Raw genomic sequence first — 21,779 nt, 5'->3', positions numbered from 1 at the left:
ATTTAAAAAAATAGAACTATGAAAATACAGCTCAGATCCTGGGAAAATCGACATGCATCCTTTTTGTAAGGATAAAGAATACTTTAGAGAAAAATGAGCCTGGAAATATATGTTGAAGCAAGAAATTCAAGGGCTTTGACTTTTTTATAGTCAAGCTGGATACTGGCTAATAAGAAAGGTGTTTTGGTAAAAGTTATGTAGGAATGATTCTAGAATTTCAGGAAATAAAGACATTAGTTCCCCATGGCAGGCACAAACCCCAGTAAATCTCACACCTAAGAGTATCTAAACGTACTCTAAATTTGAGGATATTTCTTCATCTGGCATAGTTTCATCTTCGGACTGATCACTCAGAAGATCACATGTTTGAATTGATGATGTATCTGCAACCTCTAAAACAGGAGCAATGCTAGGTCTTCTGATTTCTTTGCTTCCCTCTGAAGGAAGAGACAAGGTAGGGCCACTTGTTGATCTACAGCTTGTATCTTGCAAGTCTATAGCCACAGTGCCTAAAACAAAGAAATATGAAAGTCAATCAAAGCCATCCATATGACATATTGATCATTTTGCAATCAAATTAAAATAAAATATAATCAATATAATTAAGAAGTATATTTTATATACACTTTAATACCAAAAGTTAATTATTTCTTTTCCCTAGATAAGAAATTCTGTATTTGTAGGAAAGTATATTTTTTAGTCTAGCTCTGTAACACAAAACATAAGATCTGTGAAATCCTAAAGTATGTAAAAAAGCAATGTGACAAAATATACATTATTTCAATTTACATTTCTTTAAAAATTTAAATTTTTTTGTTGGTCATTTCTATTTTGTGAATTTCTCATTATGTCCTTTCCCACCTTTTCTATCATCTTTTTCTTATGGATTTGTAACCACTTTTTATATTAGAGAAATTCATATTTCATATTTATTCACTCATCCACAAATATTTATTGAATACCTACTATGTGGCAGGCACTGTTCTAGACACTTGGGATATGCAAGGAAGAAGATTGACAAGGTTTCTACTGATATAAATTTTATCTTTAAAATAACAATGTAGACAAATGAATAAAATAATTTTAGATAATGATAAATAACATACAGAAAATAAAACAGAATGGTATGCTAGAGGATGGTGGTGTTGAGGGGTAGGAAGAGAAACAAACTACATTAGATGCAGAAGAAACGCCAAATCTGAAGTTATGACATTTGCTTTTTGACCTGAAAGACAATAAAGAGCACACACACCATGGGAACAGTAGGTTACAGCTAATAGCTTAAGGCTATTTAATATTTAGGAGTCCCTGGGCAGCACGAATGGTTAAGCACTCAACTACTAGCAAAAGGTTGGCGGTTCAAACACACCCAGAGGTGACTTGGAAGACAGGCCTGATGACCTGCTTCCAAAAGATCACAGCCTTAAAAACCCTGTGGAGCACAGTTCTACCCTAAAACACATGGGGTCACTATGAGTCAGAATCGACTCAGTGGCAACTGGTTTGGGTTAAAAGTCACAATCCTTACATTGAGCTACAAAGCTCTACGTGATCTTGCCTCTTTTTATCTCTTTGACCTCATCTCCTACTACAGCATTCCTTATTGTGTTTGAGCACAAGGGCCTTTACTGTTCCTGGAGCATGCCAGTCAGGCTCACAATTTAGAACTTTTGTACTACCCTTATTTCCTCTGGTAATATTCTTCTCCAGAAATCCACAGGGATAAATCTCTCATTTTCCTCAAGTGTTTGCTCCAATATCACATTTTCAATGAGGTCAACAAACACCTCATTTAAACTCCAATCGGCCCAGAATTGATAATCCCCTTTACTAGCTCTGTTTTGATCCTCACCCCTCCCCAATATTTCTTACCATCTTCTAACATACCAAATAATTTACTTATTTATTATATGAATTTTTTATTGCCTGTCTTCCCTCTGAAAGAACATAAGCTCTGTGAAGGCAGGGATCTTCGTCTGTTTGTTCACAAATACTAGTAAGAGTTTCTGGAACATATTAGGGACTCAATAAATAATTGCTGAATAAATGAAAAAAATTATGAATAGTGCTACTATGGAGGATGAACAATATGTCAATGACAAACAGGGATACCTAACAAAGTCTAAGTTGGGCTATGAAATATAACTTGGAGGAAGCAATATTTAGATTGAGATAAAAAAAATTAGAAGTCGTTGCCTAGACAAAGTTGGGAGTCAAGGCATGGTTCCTGTCAGAGGAAACAATGTGTTAAAGTTCATTGTTTTTTTTTTTTTTTAAAAAAGTGACAATATAAAGAAATGTAGTAATGATTGGGATTCAGGACAGCAACTGAAGGGGTTTGGTAAGAGGTGGAGCTAGAAAAGTAAGAGGGAATTTTTAATAAAAAGCCTTATAATAAAGGGACCATGTAATTGATCTTCTAAGCTAGAATAGTCCTGTGAGTGAAAGGGGATGCTTTTAGTAATCCCATGAGGAAAAGACAGATATACTGGCACTCTCTGCAGAAAACTGGGACTGCCCCATGAGAATGGGAACTTTTGTCACTCTACCTAAAGACCATGTTATATTATACAGCAGAATTTTACAACTGGGTAAAAGAAATCTACTACAATGGCTTATACAAGAGACTGACATTATCAAGATTATGTTAAAAAACATTACTCTGGTTGCCGGGTGGAGAATAGAGTATAGGGCAGCAAGACGGGAGGCATGGGGAGATCCTGCCGTTCAGAAGAAGGAACATAAAGATACACTCTATGAAAGTGGTAGTGGCCATGGAGAGAAGTGAATGGCTATTTAGTGATCTGATTTAATAGAATTTGGGGAACTATGAGGTATGAGAGGAGAGGGATGGTGAAAAGTCTGGACTGTTACTTTACAAACAGAAGAATAATCGTGCCATCTGTTTTTGACAAACAAATGGAGGAGGAGATGATTTTGAATGATTTTGGATATACTGGGTCTGTTTACCTGTAAATACAATGACCAAACAGCAATGACCAGTGGCAGTTGAATATATTGTTGTGAAGAGAAAATTAAATTAACAATTAGGAAAGGGACTCGTCAGCTCATACAGGACAATAGAATCATAAGAGCCAATGTGACCACTCAGGAAGAACGAATGCACATAATGTAGACAAAAGACTATAGCATGTTTCAAGAAGAACATGATCAATATTCTCATATGCTGTGCAGCTGTCCCCTGGATTTAGTGATAAAGAGGACAGTGGTGGCCTCGGCAAGAAGAGCTTAAGCTACATGGCTGCAGATGTCAGAATGAACAGAGTAGAGGCATGAGTGGGAAAATAAGAATTAAACACTGCACCTGAAAACAACTCTTATGAAGAATTTGTCTCTGAAGATGGCATGACATGAGGTCCAGAAGTGTGTGGTGTGTGTGTGTTTGTGTGTTCATGGGTGTGCATTGGTATAGAGATATGAGAGAAAATGAAAGGAGAGAAAAAGAGAGAGACTTAAGCATGTTACTGATAGGAATCAGTCAGTGATTAAAAACAAAAACAAAACTGAACTCATGTAAGGAGGATGAATTAAAATAGTGTAGTCACTGTGAAGAAAAAAGAGAATGAGTTGAGAGTATAAGCAGAAGTTAAGAAGGACACATGTTCCTTTGTGACAGAGGAAGCAAAAAGAATTACTGAATGTTTGTAGCTCTGTAAGTGGTTAGTGGCAAAACTTTAAGGAAATTCTTACTTGTCTTGATCTATTTCTTTTTTCTTTTCTTTTCTGTGTAATAGAAGACAAGTTCAATGTTGTGAGGGAAATAGGAAATGGAAAGAGGATTTTGAGAAGAGTATAGAATATCTGAAAGATCCTTTGTTGATAATAGGATAGAGAACTGACAAGAGAAATATATAAATGCTGAGTATTTATAATCAGAAATATAAAATAATATATTGGTTGCATGTCTTTAATATTTGAATTGATCAACAACTTAACAACTTAGAAATAAAGTCCTGTAAACCTAATTAAAGGAGACCTGGTGGCACAGTGGTTAAAGTGGTCAACTGCCAACTAAAAGGTCAGCAGTTCGAACCCACCAGCTGCTCCGTGTGAGAAAAATGTGACATTCTGCTTCAGTAAGATTTCTAGCCTTGGAAACCCTATGGGGTAGTTCTACTCTGTCCTATAGGGTCACTATGAGTTGAAATCAAGTCAATGGCAGTGGGTTTGGTTTTTTTGGTTTAAACCTAATTACACCTAATTTATAATATATACTAGCATATTTTAAATTTTACTTAAAATTTTTTAGTAAGAATTATAGTATATTTATTATTATTTTACAAAGAAACTAATGGTATTTACAAACTTGTTTATACTCACCCATGCTGGCAATTATACTATGTACAGGCAATCTGGAAGGTCCATGATAAAATGACCTTGACACATTGCTTTTTCTCTGCTGGTCTTGGTTCTTAAATGCTGAATTTTCTTCTTTGGTAATATTAATATAAAAGCATATGTCTGTAGCATTCATAATGTATCGAGGACCTGGATTCAGCAAAATGTTTTTATTATCCTCCCTCCTAACACCAATCAAACAGACACCAAACCTTAATTTAAAGAAGAGAAAATAAAAGAGTTTAAGAATTGTAATTCAGCAAAAGTCTTAGTTTTTCCTTTTCTTTTTTCAAATTACATCTGTGTGAAAATTAGTAAGCCATTGCGAGACAGAGGAAAAATTAAAAGCGCAAGTCAGAGCATTTTAAAGCTTGAAATGATCTTAAAATATCAACTCTCATTTTTATAGGAAAAGAAACTATGGCCTTTTAGTGGGCCCTGAAGTAAACTTAGTTGATTATTACCAATATTTCTTTTTAATGAAATACAACAGGAACTATCAGAGTGCATGTCATACAGGAAGAATAATATTGTTTCACAATTTATTTATGTATTTTTTGGTACACCTGGCTTCACGTGAAATCTTACTTTGGTTAAAAAAATATATATATACATATAATTCATGTAAATTTTCTAACATTTTTATTTTACTCTGATTTTTAGGAAAAAAATTAAATAGTCTTTTAATAAGTGTGAGGAGCCCTGGTAGTGCAGTGGTTAAGAGCTCAGGTTGCTAACCAAAATGTGGATAGTTCAAATCTACCAGCTGCTCCTTGAAAACCCTATGGGGCAGTTCTACTCTGTTCTATAGGGCTGCTATGAGTTGGTATCAACTCGACAGCAATGGGTCTTTTTTTAAATAAGTGTGTGGCTTAATTAAAAGAAATAACAACTTTGAATATCACACATGCTGCTTAAAACTTTCTTATACACTTTTATGGGCAATGTCCTAAACACAGATTGTCCTAATTATTTTTATTTCAATATGTCTTATAGTATTACAATATAAATTAACTTTAAAAATATTTTCAAATAGAGAAAGTATACATATGAAGAGAATCATATTAAAATGAAAGTAGCATATATGTATTGCCAACTAGATATAAGTTTAAATAACAAAAGAATATGTTATACTGATATATTTGTAACACTGATATTATTTTCATGATAGATATAATTTTTAATTTTTTAAGTTAGTATTTTTTTCTTTTAACAAAAGGAAAAATAATGCCACATGTTTCAATTCAAAGGCATTATCAATTATTTTTACAGGAGCCCTGGTGGCACAGTGGTTAGGTACTTGGCTGCTAACTGTAAGGTTGGAGGTTTGAACCCACCAGGCACTCACAGGAGAAAGATGTGGCAGTCTGCTTCCATAAAGATTACAGCCTTGGAAACCCTATGGGGCAGGCCTATAGGGTAGCTAAGCGTTGGAACCAACTCAATGGCAACAGATTTTGTGTGTATGTGGTTTTATCAACTATTTTTAACTTATTTCTCTAGGCAAAGGAAGTGCTACCATCAGAGGTTTTTTAATACAAATTTAAAAAATATTATTACTTTGTTAAAACTTTTAACCAACACTTTAACATTTAGAAGATTAATTTTCATAGATTTGTTGAATTTATAATGGTTTAAACTATTAAAAAACTGATAGTGAAAAAGTTGATAAAGGATACATTTCTACTCAACAATAGTTTACACCTGATAATTTGTTGTAGAGACAATACCGGAGGCCTGAGCTCAAATATTTCAGTAATTATGTAAAAAATCTCAGAATACTAGCAATTCATGAGCACCAGAATGGATTAAACTTATAAAAATTTGGTTGATTTACATTTTAATGCCACTCTGAAAGCAGAAACATACTTTTTATGTGCATGAAAAGAGGCATATGTAAAACTCTTTCCTTCATATTCAGCAAAAAATGTACTTTCTTCGAGAACAATGTGGTACACTTCATTCCCAGAGCATCTACCATACATCTTCTGCCATTGTTCTGGTGATTGTTGGCCTTCCCTGCAACAAACACACACACACATACACGCACACGAATAAAGATAAAAACACAGTGAATGTCGTTAAAAATGGTTATTATACATATAAGCTAGAGTTTCCCAAATGTAAGAATTGGCTAAATGAGTCTAAAAGAGTATCTGTATGGCACTGGAGATGACAGAAATACTAACAAAGAGTTGCTAAAAAAGAATTTGAAACTAATATTATATGAATATAATATTATATTAGTTTCAAAAACTCTTTGTAAGTATTATATATATATTTATAAACATGTACAGTATTATCCACCACTTGTCTGTCACTTTGCCCTAAGGTCACCTCAACTTGCATGTTGCTGTGATGCTGGAAGCCATGCCACCAGTATTTCAAAAATCCGCAGGGTCACCCATAGTGGACAGGTTTCAGCAGAGCTTCCAGACTAAGACAGACTATGAAGAAGGACCTGGCGATCTACTTCTAAAAAAAAAAACTGGCCAGTGAAAACCTTATGAACAACAGTGAAATACCATCTCATATACTGCTGGAAGATGAGCCCTTCAGGTTGGAAGATACCCAAAATACAACTGAGGAAGAACTGCCTTTTCAAAGTAGGGTCAACCTTAATGACATGGATGGAGTAAGGCTTTCGAGACCTTCATTTGTTGATGTGGCAAGCCTCAAAACGAGAAGAAAGAGCTGCAAACATGCATTAAAAATCAGAATGTGGAATGTACAAAGTATGAATCCAGAAAAATTGGAAGTTGTCAAAAATGAAACTGAATGTATAAAAATAGATATTCTAGATGTTAGTAAGCTGAAAGGGACTGGTATTGGCCATTTTGAATCAGACTATCATCAAGTCTACTATGCCAGGAATGACAAATTGGAGAGGAATGGTGTTGCATTTGTAGCCAAAAAGAACATTTCAAGATCTATCCTGAAGCACAAGTTGTCAGTGATAGGATAATATCCATATGCCTACAGGAAGACCACTTAATACAACTATTTTCAAATTTATGCACCAACCACTAATGCCAAAGATGAAGAAATTGAAGTTTTACTAATTTCTGCAGTCTGAAATTGATCAAACCTGCAATCAAGATGCATTAATAATACTGGTGATTGGAATGTGAAGGTTGGAAATAAAAAGGATCGATAGCTGGGAAATATGGCCTTGGTGGTCAAAAGTATGCCAGATCACATGATAGAATTTTGCAAGACCAATGACTTATTCACTTTAAATACCTTTTCTCAACAACACAAATGGCAACTATACAGGTGGACCTCACTGGATGGAATACACAGGAATCAAATCAACTAAATCTGTGGAACAAGATGATGGAGAGGCTCAATATCATCAGTTAGAAAAAGGCTAGGGGCTGAATGCAGAGCTGACCATCAGTTGCTCCTATGCAAGTTCAAGCTGAAGCTGAAGAAAATTAAAACAAGTCCATGAGAGACAAAGTACGACCTTCAGTATATCTCACCCAAATTTAGATACCATCTCAAGAAAAGATTTGCTACATTGAACACTAATGACCAAAGACCAGATGAGTTATGGGATGAAATCAAAGACATCATCCATGAAGAAAGCAAAAGGTCATTAAAAAGAAAGGAAAGAAAGACCAAAATGGATGTCAGAAGAGACTCTGAAACTTGCTTTGAACGTCAAATAGCTAAAGCAAAAGGTAGAAATGATGAAGTAAAAGAGCTCAACAGAAGATTTCAAAGGGTAGCTCTAGAAGACAAAGTAAAATATTATAATGAAATGTGCAAAGACCTGGACTTAGAAAACCAAATGGGAAGAACACACTTGACATTTCTCAAGCTGAAAAACCAGAAGAAAACTTCAAGCCTCGAGTCGCAATAGTGAAGGATTCTACCGGGAAAATATTGAATGACAAAGGAAGCATCAAAAAAAGATGGAAGGAATACACAGAGTCACTGTATCAAAAATAACTTAGCGCAGTTCAGTCGTTTCAGGAGGTAATATATGATCAAGAACTGATGGTACTGAAGGAAGAGGTCCAAGCTGCATTGAAGGCATTGGTGATAGAACAAGGCTCCAAGAATTGACGGAATACCAATTGAGATGTTTCAACAAACAGGTGCAGCGCTGGAGGTGCTCACTCGTCTATGTCAAGAAATTTGCAAGACAACTTCCTGGCCAGCCACCTGAAAGAGGTCCATATTTGTTCCCCTTTCAAAGAAAGGTGATCCAATAGAATGTGGAAATTATTGAACAGTATCATTAATATCGTAAGTAAAACTTTGCTGAAGATAATTAAAGAAATGGTTGCAGCAGTACATTGACAAGGAACTGCCAGAAGTTCAAGCCAGATTCAGAAGAGGACGTGGAACGAGGGATATCATTGCTGATGTCAGATGGATCTTGGCTGAAAGCAGGGAATACCAGAAAGATGTTTACCTGTGTTTTACTGACAACACAAAGGCATTTGACTGTGTGGATCATAACAAATTGTGGATAACATTGTGAAGAATGGGAATTCCAGAATACTGAATTGTGCTCATGACGAAACTGTACATATACCAAGAGGTAGTCATTCGAACAGAGCAAGGGGATACTGCATAGTTTAAAGTCAGGAAAGGTGTGTGTCAGGGTTGTATCCTTTCACCATAACTTAATCCGTATACTGAGCAAATAATCCAAGAAGCTGGACTATGTAAAGAAGAACATGGCATCAGGATTGGAGGAAGACTCATTAACAACCTGTGATCTGCACATGACACAACCTTGCTTGTTGAAAATGAAGAGGACACGAAGCACTTATTGATGAAGATCAAAGACTACAGCCTTCGGTATGGATTGCATCTTAACATAAAATAAAAATCCTCACAACTGGACCAATAAGCAACATCATGATAACCAAAGAAAATATTGAAGTTGTCAAGGATTTCATTTTACTTGGATTCACAAAAAATCAACACCTATGGAAGCAGCAGTCAAGATATCAAATGGAATGTTTCATTGCTGCAATAGACTTTAAAGTATTGAAAAGCAAAGATGTCACTTTGAGGGCTAAGGTGCACCTGACTCAAGCAACGCTATTTTCAATTGCCTCATATGCATGCAAAAGCTGGACAATGAATAAGGAAGACCAAGGAAGAAGTGACGCCTTTGAATTATGGTGTAGGTGAAGAATATTGAATATACCATGAACTGCAGAAGAACTAACAAATCTGTCTTGGAAGAAGTACAGCCACAGTGCTCCTTAGAAGCAAGGACTGTAAGACTTTGTATTGTGTATTGTGTACTTTGGACATGTTATCAGGAGGGACCAGTTCCTGGAGAAGGACATCATGCTTGGTAAAGTAGAGGGTGGAAGAAAAAGAGGAAGATCCTCAGTGAGATGGACTGACACAGTAGCTACAATAATGGGCTCAACCATAACGATTGTGAGGATGGTGCAGAACTGGGCAGTTGTACATGGGGTCACTATGAGTCAAAACTGACTCAATGGCACCTAACAACAACAGTAATTACATCTAATCCTGATGGGTATGTTCATTTGCTACTCATTAATTCCTACCATAAATATCTATTGAGCTCCTGCTATGTACCAGGAGGTTCTAGATTCAAGAGTTATGACAATTAACAAAAAGGGCAAAAACACTTTCTCTCATGGAGCTTTCAGTGGGGGAAGACTCACAAAAAACAAAAGAAATAAATTATGTCGTGTGTTAGTAATAAGTGTTGCAGAGAAAAATAAAGCAGGGAGAGAAATAGGGATTTTTTTTTTAAGGGGTAGTTTTCAATTTCAATAAGGTGACTGAGGAGGGCCTTACTGAGAAGAGGACAATTGAACAAAAATCTTGAAGCAGGTGAGAGAAATATGGTCATCTGAGCCCTGGTGGCATTGTAGTTAAAGAGCTCAGCTGCTAACCAAAAGGTTGGCAGTTCGAATTCACCAGCTTCTCTTTGGAAACCCTCTGGGGCAGTTCTCACTCTGTCCTATAGGGCTGTGGTACAGGAGCCCGTTTTTCCGTAAGTTCGCTTTACGCAAATTTACTTTTATGAAAGTACCAGTTTCAGCTAAATGAAAGAAATCCGAAGAGGATTTTTACTTTTACTAAAAAAGGTGACAATGGAAATAGCATTCAGCGTTTTTTTGTTTTTGTTTTTGTTTTTGTTTTTTTTTTGCAGCAAGCCATTACAGAGTCAGCGAGCACACAGAGCAGAGAGAGTGGTGTCACCAAGCTCCTTTGCCAGGAACTACACCCCGCATCTGAGCATCAAGCCGCCGTAGCTTTTAATTGTGTCTGGGAGCGTCTTAATTTATTTTGGTATGATCTGGGAGGTTATTTTTGGGTCTAGGAACGCTGAAAAAGTTTTCCCATATAAATTAATGGTAATTGCTCTACGCCATTTTGGCTTAGGAAAGGTTTCATAGGAATGCTCAACTTTCAGGTCAGCAGGTGGGGAAATGTGTAGCAGCAGGTGGGGAAACGTGTAGCAACAGGTGGGGAAAGTGTAGCAGTAGGTGGGGAAACATGTAGCAGCAGGTGGGGAAAGTGTAGCAGCAGGTGGGGAAAGTGTAGCAGCAGGTGGGGAAAGTGTAGCAGCAGGTGGGGAAACGTGTAGCAGCCAGGTACTTCCCTGAGGCTGAGAAATGCCTGGTGTGGCTCAGGATAAGCTAGGAATCCAGTCTGACTGGAGATCTGGCAAGAGGTGAAAACAAGGCCAGAGAGGTAAGCCTGCAGGGAGAGGCACTGGAAATTTAAAAAATTAGACATGGGCTTTATAAAATTTTACTAATGCTCATGACCATTATGTGGGATGACTTGTTAGCCATCGGAGGATTTTGAACATGGATGCAAAAGGATGTGACTTATATTTTACAAAAATCCCTCCGGCCATTGTGTTGGCAAAGGATTGAAGAAGGGGCAAGGATCAGTGAGGAGGTTATGGCAATGACGCAACTAGAAAATGAGTTTGGACCAGGTTAGATTCTGGGTGTGTTCTGAAGGTGGACCTGAAAGGATTTGCTGATGGAAATTAGTTAAAAAACGAACTGCAACTCTGAATACCCATATCCATCATTATTTGACCCTCAACTTAATCAGCACTTCTTTGGATTTGCAATAGTGCATTTCTCCTTTCATAACACCATCACGTTAAATTGTATTAATTAATCCTTAATGTCTTGCTTCCTTGTGAAATAAACTCCATGAGGAAAGGAATCATGTCCTGTTTACTGCTACAGCCTCAAGACCTGACATGCTCTCTGACAGAGTAAGTGCTTAATAAATTTTTTTTAATGAAAAAAGAATAATCTAACACTGTTCTTCATGCTCAATTACTAAATGTTCTGCTTTTCTAATTATATAAATATTTTCTCCTTCACCATAATGATTCTTTAAGCTTAACCAATTACTTTCCTTATGATGAATTTGCCATTAGAATTAAGAAAAAAAATCACTGAGTTTCATAAGCATTCGTGGACATGAAATGAATTTAATGTTATACCAATTGAATGCTATAATTAGGTTAAGAAGCAGCAGTAAAAAAGACAGAAAATAATAAGGGCAAAAATCACAGAATGGCAAGCTTAGTAAAAATTATGAAAATCATTTTAAAAAGATTTAAGATGTGTTTACAACAATCAAATGAATATTTAAGGAAAATAATTGGCCTGTGTGCTTTTACTTACTGTTAACTTCAAAATCCATCACTCATCTGTCAGTTTGTTGTTCTATATGATGCTGGAAGCTAGGTCACCAGTATTTCAAATACCAGCAGGGTTACCCACGATGGACAGGTTTCAGGAGCTTCCAGACTAAGACAGGCTAGGAAGAAAGGCCTCAGCAGTCTACTTCCGAAAATCAGCTAATGAAAACCCTACAGGTCATAACAAAATATTGTCCAATATAGTGTTGGAAGTTGAGCCCCTCTGGTTTGGAAGACATTCAAAACACCCAGTGGCTGCAACAATGGAGTCCTGCAAACCAACGTTCATGAAGACGGTGCAGGACCAGGCAATATTTTTTTCGCTGTACATGGGGTCACCATGAGTCAGAGACAACTGGGCAGGCACCAACAAAATGACAACCTCAAAACACACTCTAATGTACAAAATAGTATATTTTGTAGTCCATTTCATATTGTTTTGAGGCTGCTCTATCATATCAACAAATAAGTGAAAGGCAATGAGTCCTCCCTAGACAAATTTATGCCCATCTTTAGTTTCAAAATAATTGTCAGCTTCAGCAGTTTCTTAAAAAATGTTAGTAGAAAAAGGTAGAAAAAAAAAGAATAGGAACATAAAGATGAAATATTCTATTAAGAATATAAATGGAGAACAAAAATAGTATATCCTTGATACTCAAAGAAATAAATCTCTTAGAGTTCTCTGTTTTCCCCCGAATAAAAAATATGCTGTAGAATTCATGCTCCCAATACCATAGTCACGAGAGGCAAAGAAAGACTTTGATGGCACAGCTAAGAAGGAAAAGAAGTCTGTGTCTGCTATTCTCTGTATGTTAAACCCTAAACAAATGTCTTAGTGTGGAAAAAAATTTAAAACGGCAGCTAACAGCAAAGGAACGTAGTAGAGAATTACTGAAGAGAAAGGGGAAAAAAAGTCTAGTGAAGTAAATAAATTATAAACTCCATATCAAGGCCTTTGAGACCCTTGCAGTCTTCCCCCTAACCACACTTCAGCTTAATTTTACCAGACATATTTTTAATGCATGTATTTTATTTTAAAGGCAGTAAGAAACCGTTGAAAGTTTTTTAGAGGAAAAAGACAATTACTAATTTTTTTTTTCTCCTTATTAGGCAGTCACTTTTCTGTTAAGATATAGGGATGAGATGTTATCTATTTTCCAAACTACTGATGAAGTAAGCCAAATTAGATTTTTTTTTTTAAAATAAAATTAGAATTCAATAAAAAGCATTCAGCAATGACACTACACTATAGTAGTGATTCAGACTTTGGGTCTCATTCCCATAATTTTCTCTCAAAAAGTTAGAAAGTTATTCTTTTATTCCATTAGTTTACTTTGGGCTATAAAATATCTAGGTGACATATGCAAAAGATGACATATGACTTCTTTACATGAATGCATAAAGACATGTGAAAATCAACATGTGCAAACCTGAATCTCCCCATGACCATAGCTATTTTTCCTTCTGTCAGGGAATTGTATCACAATTTATCCAGTGTTCTAAGGTAGAAACATGGGCTTTACCCTTGAATCATATAACCCTGGTGGCACAGTGGTTAAACACTCGACTGCTAACCAAAAGGTTGGCAGTTCGAATCCACCGGACTGCTCCGTTGGAAAAAGAGGTGGCAGTTGGCTTCCATAAAGATTTACAGCCTTGGAAACCTATACAAACCAAACCAAACCCACTGCCATCTGGGGCAGTTCTACTCTGTCCTACAGGGTTGCTATGAGTTGACATTCCACTCCACAACAATGGGTTTGGTATCCTTGAATCGTTTCTCTCCCTGTCTTTACACCCAGTTGTCACACAAATCTCTTAATCCTACTTCCAAAGTAAACCTAAATTAATCCAATTGTCTCCATTCCCAATGAATCCCCATACATCTTTAAATAATTTGAATGTGGTAAAGTCCAGGCAAGACTCCTCTAGATTACTGGAACAGAGTTTTCATTCATTGGTCCTTCTGTTCCAAGTTCAGTTTAGTTCCTCAGACTAACCCCATTATCTACAGCTAAAATAGTTTTCTGAAATGCAAATTCTATGCTGTATTGAAAATCTTTAATTTTTTTTTTCCCTGTTACCATTAGGATCAATTCTGAACTCAAGTTGACAAAAGCTTCCAGGATATCTCCAAGTTTATTTTTCCTATACGCCCTCCTCCCCCAAATCCATGTTCCAACCCTAAACTTTTCTTTTCCATTCCTTACATGATATGCCCTCTGTCACCTCCTATACTTTGCACAGCAATTCTCAGCAAGAATACTATCTTTACCATTTGTGTGACTAAAACCTACTCATTTTACAATTCTCAGCTTAAATGGAAAGCCTTGTATCTCCTCCAACACCATCTCACCTGCACAGTACCAAGGCTTGGCCTGGATTAATTACACTTGGTAAGAATTTCTATAGTTCTTTGGACTTCCTCTGACATAGCAATTGCAGTATTAAATAATTATCTTAATTACATATTACTCTAGAAAAACTGCAAATTCTATCAGCCCAGACACTACGCCTGAGCTTATTAATCTTTGCCAAGCACAAAGCATGGCACACATTGGCACACACTGGCATTGATTTTAAGGAAGTTATGGTTTAGACCAAAGACTTTTAAAACTTTTTTGAGATATATTTTCCCTTAAAAGCCAGGATATCTTTCCAGAAGCTTGTATAAACATACATATACATACACAAGACTTACATTCAGTTTTAATTGGGTTTGTGTATCTCATGAAGCCCATCTTTGGCCAAATTTCAGAAATCCTTTATAAAAGTCTTCTAAAATAAAATTGGAATTATGCACTGAATACAGAAGCCCTATTGGCACAGCGGTTAAGAGTTCGGCTGCTAACCAAGAGGTCAGAAGAGCAAATCCACAAGTTGCTCCTTGGAAACCCTGTGAGGCAGTTCTACTCTGTCCTATAGGGTTGCTATGAGCTGGAATCGACTTGACGGCAATGGGTATTAGTGATTGAATATTATAGTGCATATAATCTTTAAATAATCCAAACTTGGTAAAGTTCAAATATCTATGATTTTGTTCTTCACCAATCACTCCTTCAACTATGCTCTGTCAAATCCCCCTTCTTATCTTTTAATGATTTTTGGGCAGAGCCCATTTCTTTCAAATCATGTTCAGTTATTAAAATGCCAGTCTCATCCAATTTGAAACTCCTATCTCGCCCTCCCTGGGGCTGTTCCTGCCTTCAGAAATAACTCTAACTTGACAACAGTGTTCTCTGTGAATAGTGTGTCCACAGACTGGCTGCCTTGTGGAGCCATTTGAAAATGTTTTGTGGGAAGTGAGGGGTAGGCCTCCCTTGCTGCACATTATCACTTCTAAGCAGGAAACTCTCTTGCAGTCTCCCTGAGTTTATTTGCCAGTAGCACATCCTAAAGCCTCTAGTTGCTTGGGTTTCCTTGCCCTGTGGCCAACACCCCTGGATGAGATACCAGCAAGATAGCTCACACCTTTTCAGGATACCAGTTGTGCTACAAGAAGCTTATGCATGGGAATGTAGCCTGCTGTAGAGCTGTCTTCATTCTCTTCTAAGCCACCTCTCTCTAATTCTTTTTTCCTTATGCTCAAATAGTGACAGAAAACTATGTAAGCAGATGTCTGAAGAATGAGATGCTAGTTCCCACTTTCTGTAGATGTCCCTATTCTCTATGAATAATAGGTAATTCTTTTGGCCTTGTCTTAACTTGGCTTGGGCAAGGGCAGAAGCACTGTCTCCCTTTTTGTCTCTCTCTGTTCTTCTCCTATTATAGAAGGGTGGGGAGATTAGAAAATGGGACACTTGACTCTTCTTTGTCCTCAGTTTTGGGTTGTAGTCACCAATTTGTGCACAGTGTGCAAAGTCCCCGTCAACATAATGTGTCTTGGTTTTTTATTTTTACTTTTTAAAAAAAGGATGTTTGTTCTCTTAAGTTCCTAAATAGTAAAGAAATAGTATTTGTTCCAGTTAACAATGAATTGTGCATAAATCAACTGTGACAACTGATTTGTATTTTTCATTCACATACAACTTTCATATTCCTCATTAATCTATGATTACACTTTCAAGTCAAACCCACATTCATTGCCGGGGAGCAAACTAACCCATATACCTGTCTCCTCTGCTTCAACACAATCATCCAAGTGGAACAGGACTGTTACCTAGTAAGTACTTGGGTCTGCTCTGGACAAGAATATACTTTAATACAGGCCAACAAACACAGTAAAGAATCTCATACAGTTTTGTTTTGAAAGCTTTGCCCAAATTAAATTTTCCCAGAGGGAGAAATTTAAAAGCAATTTCCAGTTCCAGTTAAAATAGTTGAAGTCTTGGTATATTGTATACTCTGTTTCTAGTTCAGGAACGTGCTCAACTGCAATGATCAGTAACCGACTTTGCTTAAAAAAAAAACAAAAAAACTAACATAACACCCTTATTCTTCAGAAAACTTCCTATTTTTTTTTAACTGAAGATGTATGTTTTTGTGAAACGTATATTAATAAATGTTAGAAAGTAAAATTTGATTTTTAAGTGTCATATTTTTATGCATGGTTAAAATTCCACAAACTAAAAGCAGACTAAAGAAGAGTGACTATGGTATCGGAAAATGTCTTACTGTGAATTCTTCTTTTTTACAACATTATGTTTGTTGTTTTAAACACCTCTAAATTGTAATTACTGGATTTATTTTTGCTAGTACTTTTTGTTCTCTTCAATATTAAATAATGTGATCAAATATTTGATATGTGATTTGTTTCAGATTCACCAAAATTGACATGAATTGTCACACTAGCTATTTTTACATAATTTACTTTTATTATCCAACTAAACTATTTCACCCTCAAGAGGAATAGAGTACCCTGTCACGAGACATCTTTAGTATAAAATCCATTGTTCAATTATGTAGTAACAGGCTTAACATATAACTAGGTGGGCATTTTTGCCTTAGCAAAAGGATAACATTTATAGTCATACTTGAAAACTTAAAATATGCTTATTGATGCTCCATTTTAAAGAAGATAAGAAAACTTATTTATTAACTCATTATACTGATTGAAAGTAGATAGTAAAAGTCTAAAACAAGTGACTCAAAGATTTGAATCTAAGTAAAATTAACCTAATTGGTGTAATTCCTTACTCTAGTAATTCACTGAATAAAGTCAGCTTGGTTCCAATTTGTTGTTTACATACTTTACAGTGTGCTTTTCTGCAAAACACACTTGAATAACACTAAACCACATATGTTCTGAAATCTTACTTTATTTAAATATAAAATGTTGCTATTACAATCTTGCCTTTACTCTCAATGTCAGGACCCTACAGTTTACCCACCATAGGTCAAAGAAATACTTCTGACAAATTCTGTGTTTGTCATCGGCAAAGTAATTTATAGGGCATGGGGGAGGATTGTGGTGTGCGGAATCTTCCAAAAGGTCAAGTGAAAAAAAGAAACAGCCACATAACTCTGAATGAACATCAATTATTGATAGTCTGCAGACAGAACAGACACATAAGTAAGTTTTCTTATCTACACAGAAAAATATTCGAGAACTTTAGATAGGATATAAAATACAAAATTAAACCACCTCAGTCTACTAGGAAGAGGCTTATCGATTTCTACTCTTGAACAGCAGAACCTCTTATGTTATCAGATATCAACGTAGAAATCTGAGTTGAAGACTAGAAGTTGCAAATACATTATAAAAAGTGATAATCAATTTTCCACCACTAGATGGAACTGGAAAGCTGTTTGCCATTCTCACCATGAGAAAAACAGCTGTTGAAAGTGAAGAGGACAGATAAATACTATACAGTTTTCAGGCATTACCAAGAGTGAACAGAAACCATGAACACTATTTTGGAAAGGATCTATTTTAAGAAACAATGAAATAGAACTCAAGAGTTAAATTTAAAAGGCTGATTGTATATGAAGGTGAGCAAAATTTACTGCCCTTAATGTTGGTTTCTCCTTCATTAACCCCAATATGACTTTTTGCAACATACACTAAATTAAAAAAAAAAAAAAAATTGCCATCGAGTTGATTCTGACTCACAGTGAGTAGAACTGCCCCAAAGGATTTCCAAGGAGTGGCTGGTGGATTTGAACTGTTGACCTTTTGGTTAGCAGTCTAGCTCCTAACCACTATGCCATCACATTAATTCAAGCAGAAGCTAATTACTGCAAACAACAACAACAACCAAACATCAAAAATTGTGAAAGAGGAGGAGGCAGGGCCAAGAAGGCGGAGTAGTCATGTTCTTCCTGTGGTCCCTCCTACAACAAAGACCTGAAAAAACAAGTGAGTCAGTTAAATATGACAATCTAGGAGCCCTGTACATCAGAGGCAAAGTTGAGGAATCAGACTAAGCAGTACGGGGAGAGAGAGATGGTTCAGAAGCAGCAAGGAGTTGCCAGGCCTGACCCAGTGGGAACTGGCACTGTGCAAGTTGGATCAGCTGATGTGCATGGTAAGGCAAACAGTGGAGCTCTTCGAGCAGCGGGGAGTCCACTCAAGCCTCCAGAACCAGCAAGAAGCAGCACTCAACTGGCAAAAGGTAAGTACATGCGTCAAACCTACCACACAGATCAAAAAACACCCACTTTGGGAAGAACGTCTTTCCCATTTACCTGCCCCTTCCCCACTATGCACCAGGTCCCAGGCCAGCTTCAGTGATTGCTGTGTCCCCTGGGCCAGAAGTGAGACCCGTCTCATGCCCTGAGCCATTCTCCTGGCCTTGAAGAGGAAACAAATTAACAAACAGGAAAAAATAATCTGCCAGCTCCCCTAAGCCGGGAACTCAGGGCAGGCACAGCCCCTTTGCCTAGGCACACGCATAAGGGGCCTACAGCTTTGAATGCCTTCCACCCCTGCATAGACCTGTGTGGGCCCTTTTCAACAGAGTATGCCCTCATTAGCACAGTACAACAAGGTATATACCTGAAGCCTATTTTCAGCTGTATCAGCTATAAGGTGGAGTGGCAGATTCGTGACATTTGACATCACTCTGCCCATTAAGCAAGGTCCTCACCTACCCATATCAGGGGCCTGAGGACCGGTGGCTCCACCCATTCCACCTGGCCACCCACAACAGGGGTCCAAGAATAAGTGGTGCCTCCCAGTCTTACAGCCAACAGTATTGGGTGCCGATAATCTGGCTGTAAAACCCAACTACTTACATATACATTCTAGGGAACAGGGATATGCTTTCCTCCCAGACACTCAGGAGCAGCCATCAGCCCCCTGCCTTAATCAGCGTGTGACCCCCTACTGAAGCCGGATGCCTGTGCCTACTCCAATCACCCCTTCCTGTCTAGGACTATAGGTGAGACAGTGCACCACATACTTGGTGACTGACCTCCTGGACAACTGAGCTAAATCCATACAAGAAAAGTAAACGGACTCCTGAGCTAGTTAGTAACAGCTTGAAACACCTGGTGACAGGACATGAGAGCTTCGAAAGACATCAGTAATCAAACTAGTTCATACAACTAGCCTATCTGGGCATATCAAAACAAAACAAGAAGCTAGGACACAGTAAGCAAACATAAAATAAATAAACACAATAAATTATTGATGGCTAGGAGACAACAGACAATATCAAATCACATAAAGAGGCAGACCATAAGGGCTTCAGCAAGCAACCAAAACAAAGATTCAACAAAACCTTCCAGAGGAAGAGAATTTCTTGGAATTACCAGAGGTAGAATTCAAAAGATTAATATACAGAGCTCTTCAAGACATAAAGAACGAAGACCAAGCCAAGGAACACACAGACAAAGCAATAGAAGAACTTAAGAAGATTATACAAGAGCATAACGACAAATTTAACAGGTTGCAAGAATTCACAGAGAGACAGAAAACAGAAATTCAAAAGATAAACAATAGAATTTAAGAATCAGACAACTCAATAGAAAGTCATAGGTGCATAATTGAGGCAATGGAAGTCAGAATTAGTGAGACTGAAGATAAAGCACTTGACACCAACTTATTTAAGAAAAAGTCAGATAAAAGAATATAAAAAAATGAAGAAATCCTTAGAATTATGTAGGACTCTATCAAGAGGCATAACCTACAAGTGATTGGAATACCAGAACGGGGGCGGGGGGGACAACAGAAAATACAGAAAGAATTGTTGAAAATTTGTTGGCAGAAAAGTTCCCTGATATCAAAAAGATGAGAAGATATCTATTCAAAATGCTCATTGAACCCCCCGTAAGATAGATCCCAAAAGAAAGTCACCAAGACATATTATAATCAAACTTGCCTAAATCAAAGATACAGAATTAAGAGCAGCTATGGATAAATGACAAGTCATCTACAAAGGAGAGTCAACAAGACTAAGCCCGGAATACTCAGCAGAAACCATGCAGGCAAGAAGGCAATGGGCTGACATATATAAAGCCTTGAAGGAAAAAAACTGCCAGCAAAGAATTATATATCCAGCAAAACTGTCTCTGAAATATGATGGCAAAATTAGGGCATTTCCAGATAAACGGAAGTATAGGGAATTTGTAAAAACCAAACCAAAATTACAAGAAATACTAAAAGGAGCCATCCGTTTAGAATATCAGTAACATCAGACAACAACTCAAGACTAGAACACAGGACAGGACAACCAGATATCAACTCACATAGGGAAGTCATCAATAATCAAGCTAAAACACTGAAAATCGGGAAATAGAGACGTCAATATGTAAAAGATGACAACATTAAAACAAAAAGAGGGACTAAATAATGTAGTCATAGATCTTTCATATAGATAGAACTCAAGGGGATATCAAGAAATAAAGGATTGGTTTAAACTTAGAAAAACAGAGGTAAATATTCAGGTAACCACAAAGGAAACTAACAAACCTACACATCAAAATAAAAAAGAAGAAAAACATAAAGACTCAGCAAATACAAAATCAACAACAATGAAAAGCATGAAAAGAAAATACGTAAAGAAAAATTACTTAGTATAGAAAATTAAGTGGAACAAAGAAACTGTCAACAACACACAAAAAAAATACATTAAAATGACAGAACAAACTCATACCTATCAATAATTATGCTGAATGTAAATGGACTAAATGTACCAATAAAGAGACAGAGAGTGGCAGAATGGACTAAAAAAATACAATCTGTCTATATGCTGCCTACAAGATACACACGTTGGACTTAAAGACACAAACAAGCTAAAACTCAAAGCATGGAAAAAAAATACATCAAACAAACAACACTCAAAAAAGAGCAGGAGTGGCAATATTAATCTCTGACAAAACAGACCTTAAAGTAAAATCCACCAGAAAGGATAAGGAAGGACAAAGGGTCAATATACCAGGAGGACATAATCATAATAAATATTTACTCACCCAATGACAGGGCTCCAAAATACATAAAACAAACTCAAACAACATTGAAAAGAGAAACAGATAGCTCCACAATAATAGTAAGAGACTTCAACACATCATTTTCAATGAAGGACAGAACATCCAGTAGGAAGCTTAATACAGACACAGGAGATCTAAATGCCACAATCAATCAACTTAATTTCATAGAAATATAGAGAACACTCCACCCAACAGCAGCCAAGTATACTTTCTTTTCAAACGCACATGGAACATTCTCCAGAATAGACCACATATTAGGCCATAAAGCAAGACTCAACAGAATCCAAAGCATCAAAATATTACAAAGCATCTTTTCTGATCATAAAGCCATAAAAGTAGAAATCAATAACAGAAAAAGCAA

The 21,779-nt window shown here is 36.7% G+C and overlaps 1 protein-coding gene across 3 annotated transcripts in view; it reads right to left on the bottom strand.

The window, feature by feature from the left end:
* Positions 1-21,779, bottom strand: part of KCNT2 (potassium sodium-activated channel subfamily T member 2) — a 476,589-nt gene that overhangs the window by 107,334 nt on the left and 347,476 nt on the right. For 2 of the 3 annotated variants that reach the window (XM_004382548.3, XM_004382547.3), the window contains exons 15-17: positions 6,229-6,378; positions 4,342-4,571; positions 296-509 (exon numbers count right to left, since the gene is read on the bottom strand). In XM_004382548.3, coding sequence (XP_004382605.1) covers positions 296-509; positions 4,342-4,571; positions 6,229-6,378 — 594 coding nt within the window. The remainder of the gene's footprint in view (positions 1-295; positions 510-4,341; positions 4,572-6,228; positions 6,379-21,779) is intronic. The other variant, XM_004382549.3, reaches the window with a different exon arrangement.

The sequence above is a fragment of the Trichechus manatus genome, unplaced genomic scaffold (genome assembly GCF_000243295.1).
Source record: "Trichechus manatus latirostris isolate Lorelei unplaced genomic scaffold, TriManLat1.0 scaffold00095, whole genome shotgun sequence".
In the NCBI taxonomy this organism is placed as follows: domain Eukaryota; kingdom Metazoa; phylum Chordata; class Mammalia; order Sirenia; family Trichechidae; genus Trichechus; species Trichechus manatus.
Note: the sequence above shows the minus strand (reverse complement) of the source record. Positions and strands in the feature narration are given on the sequence as shown.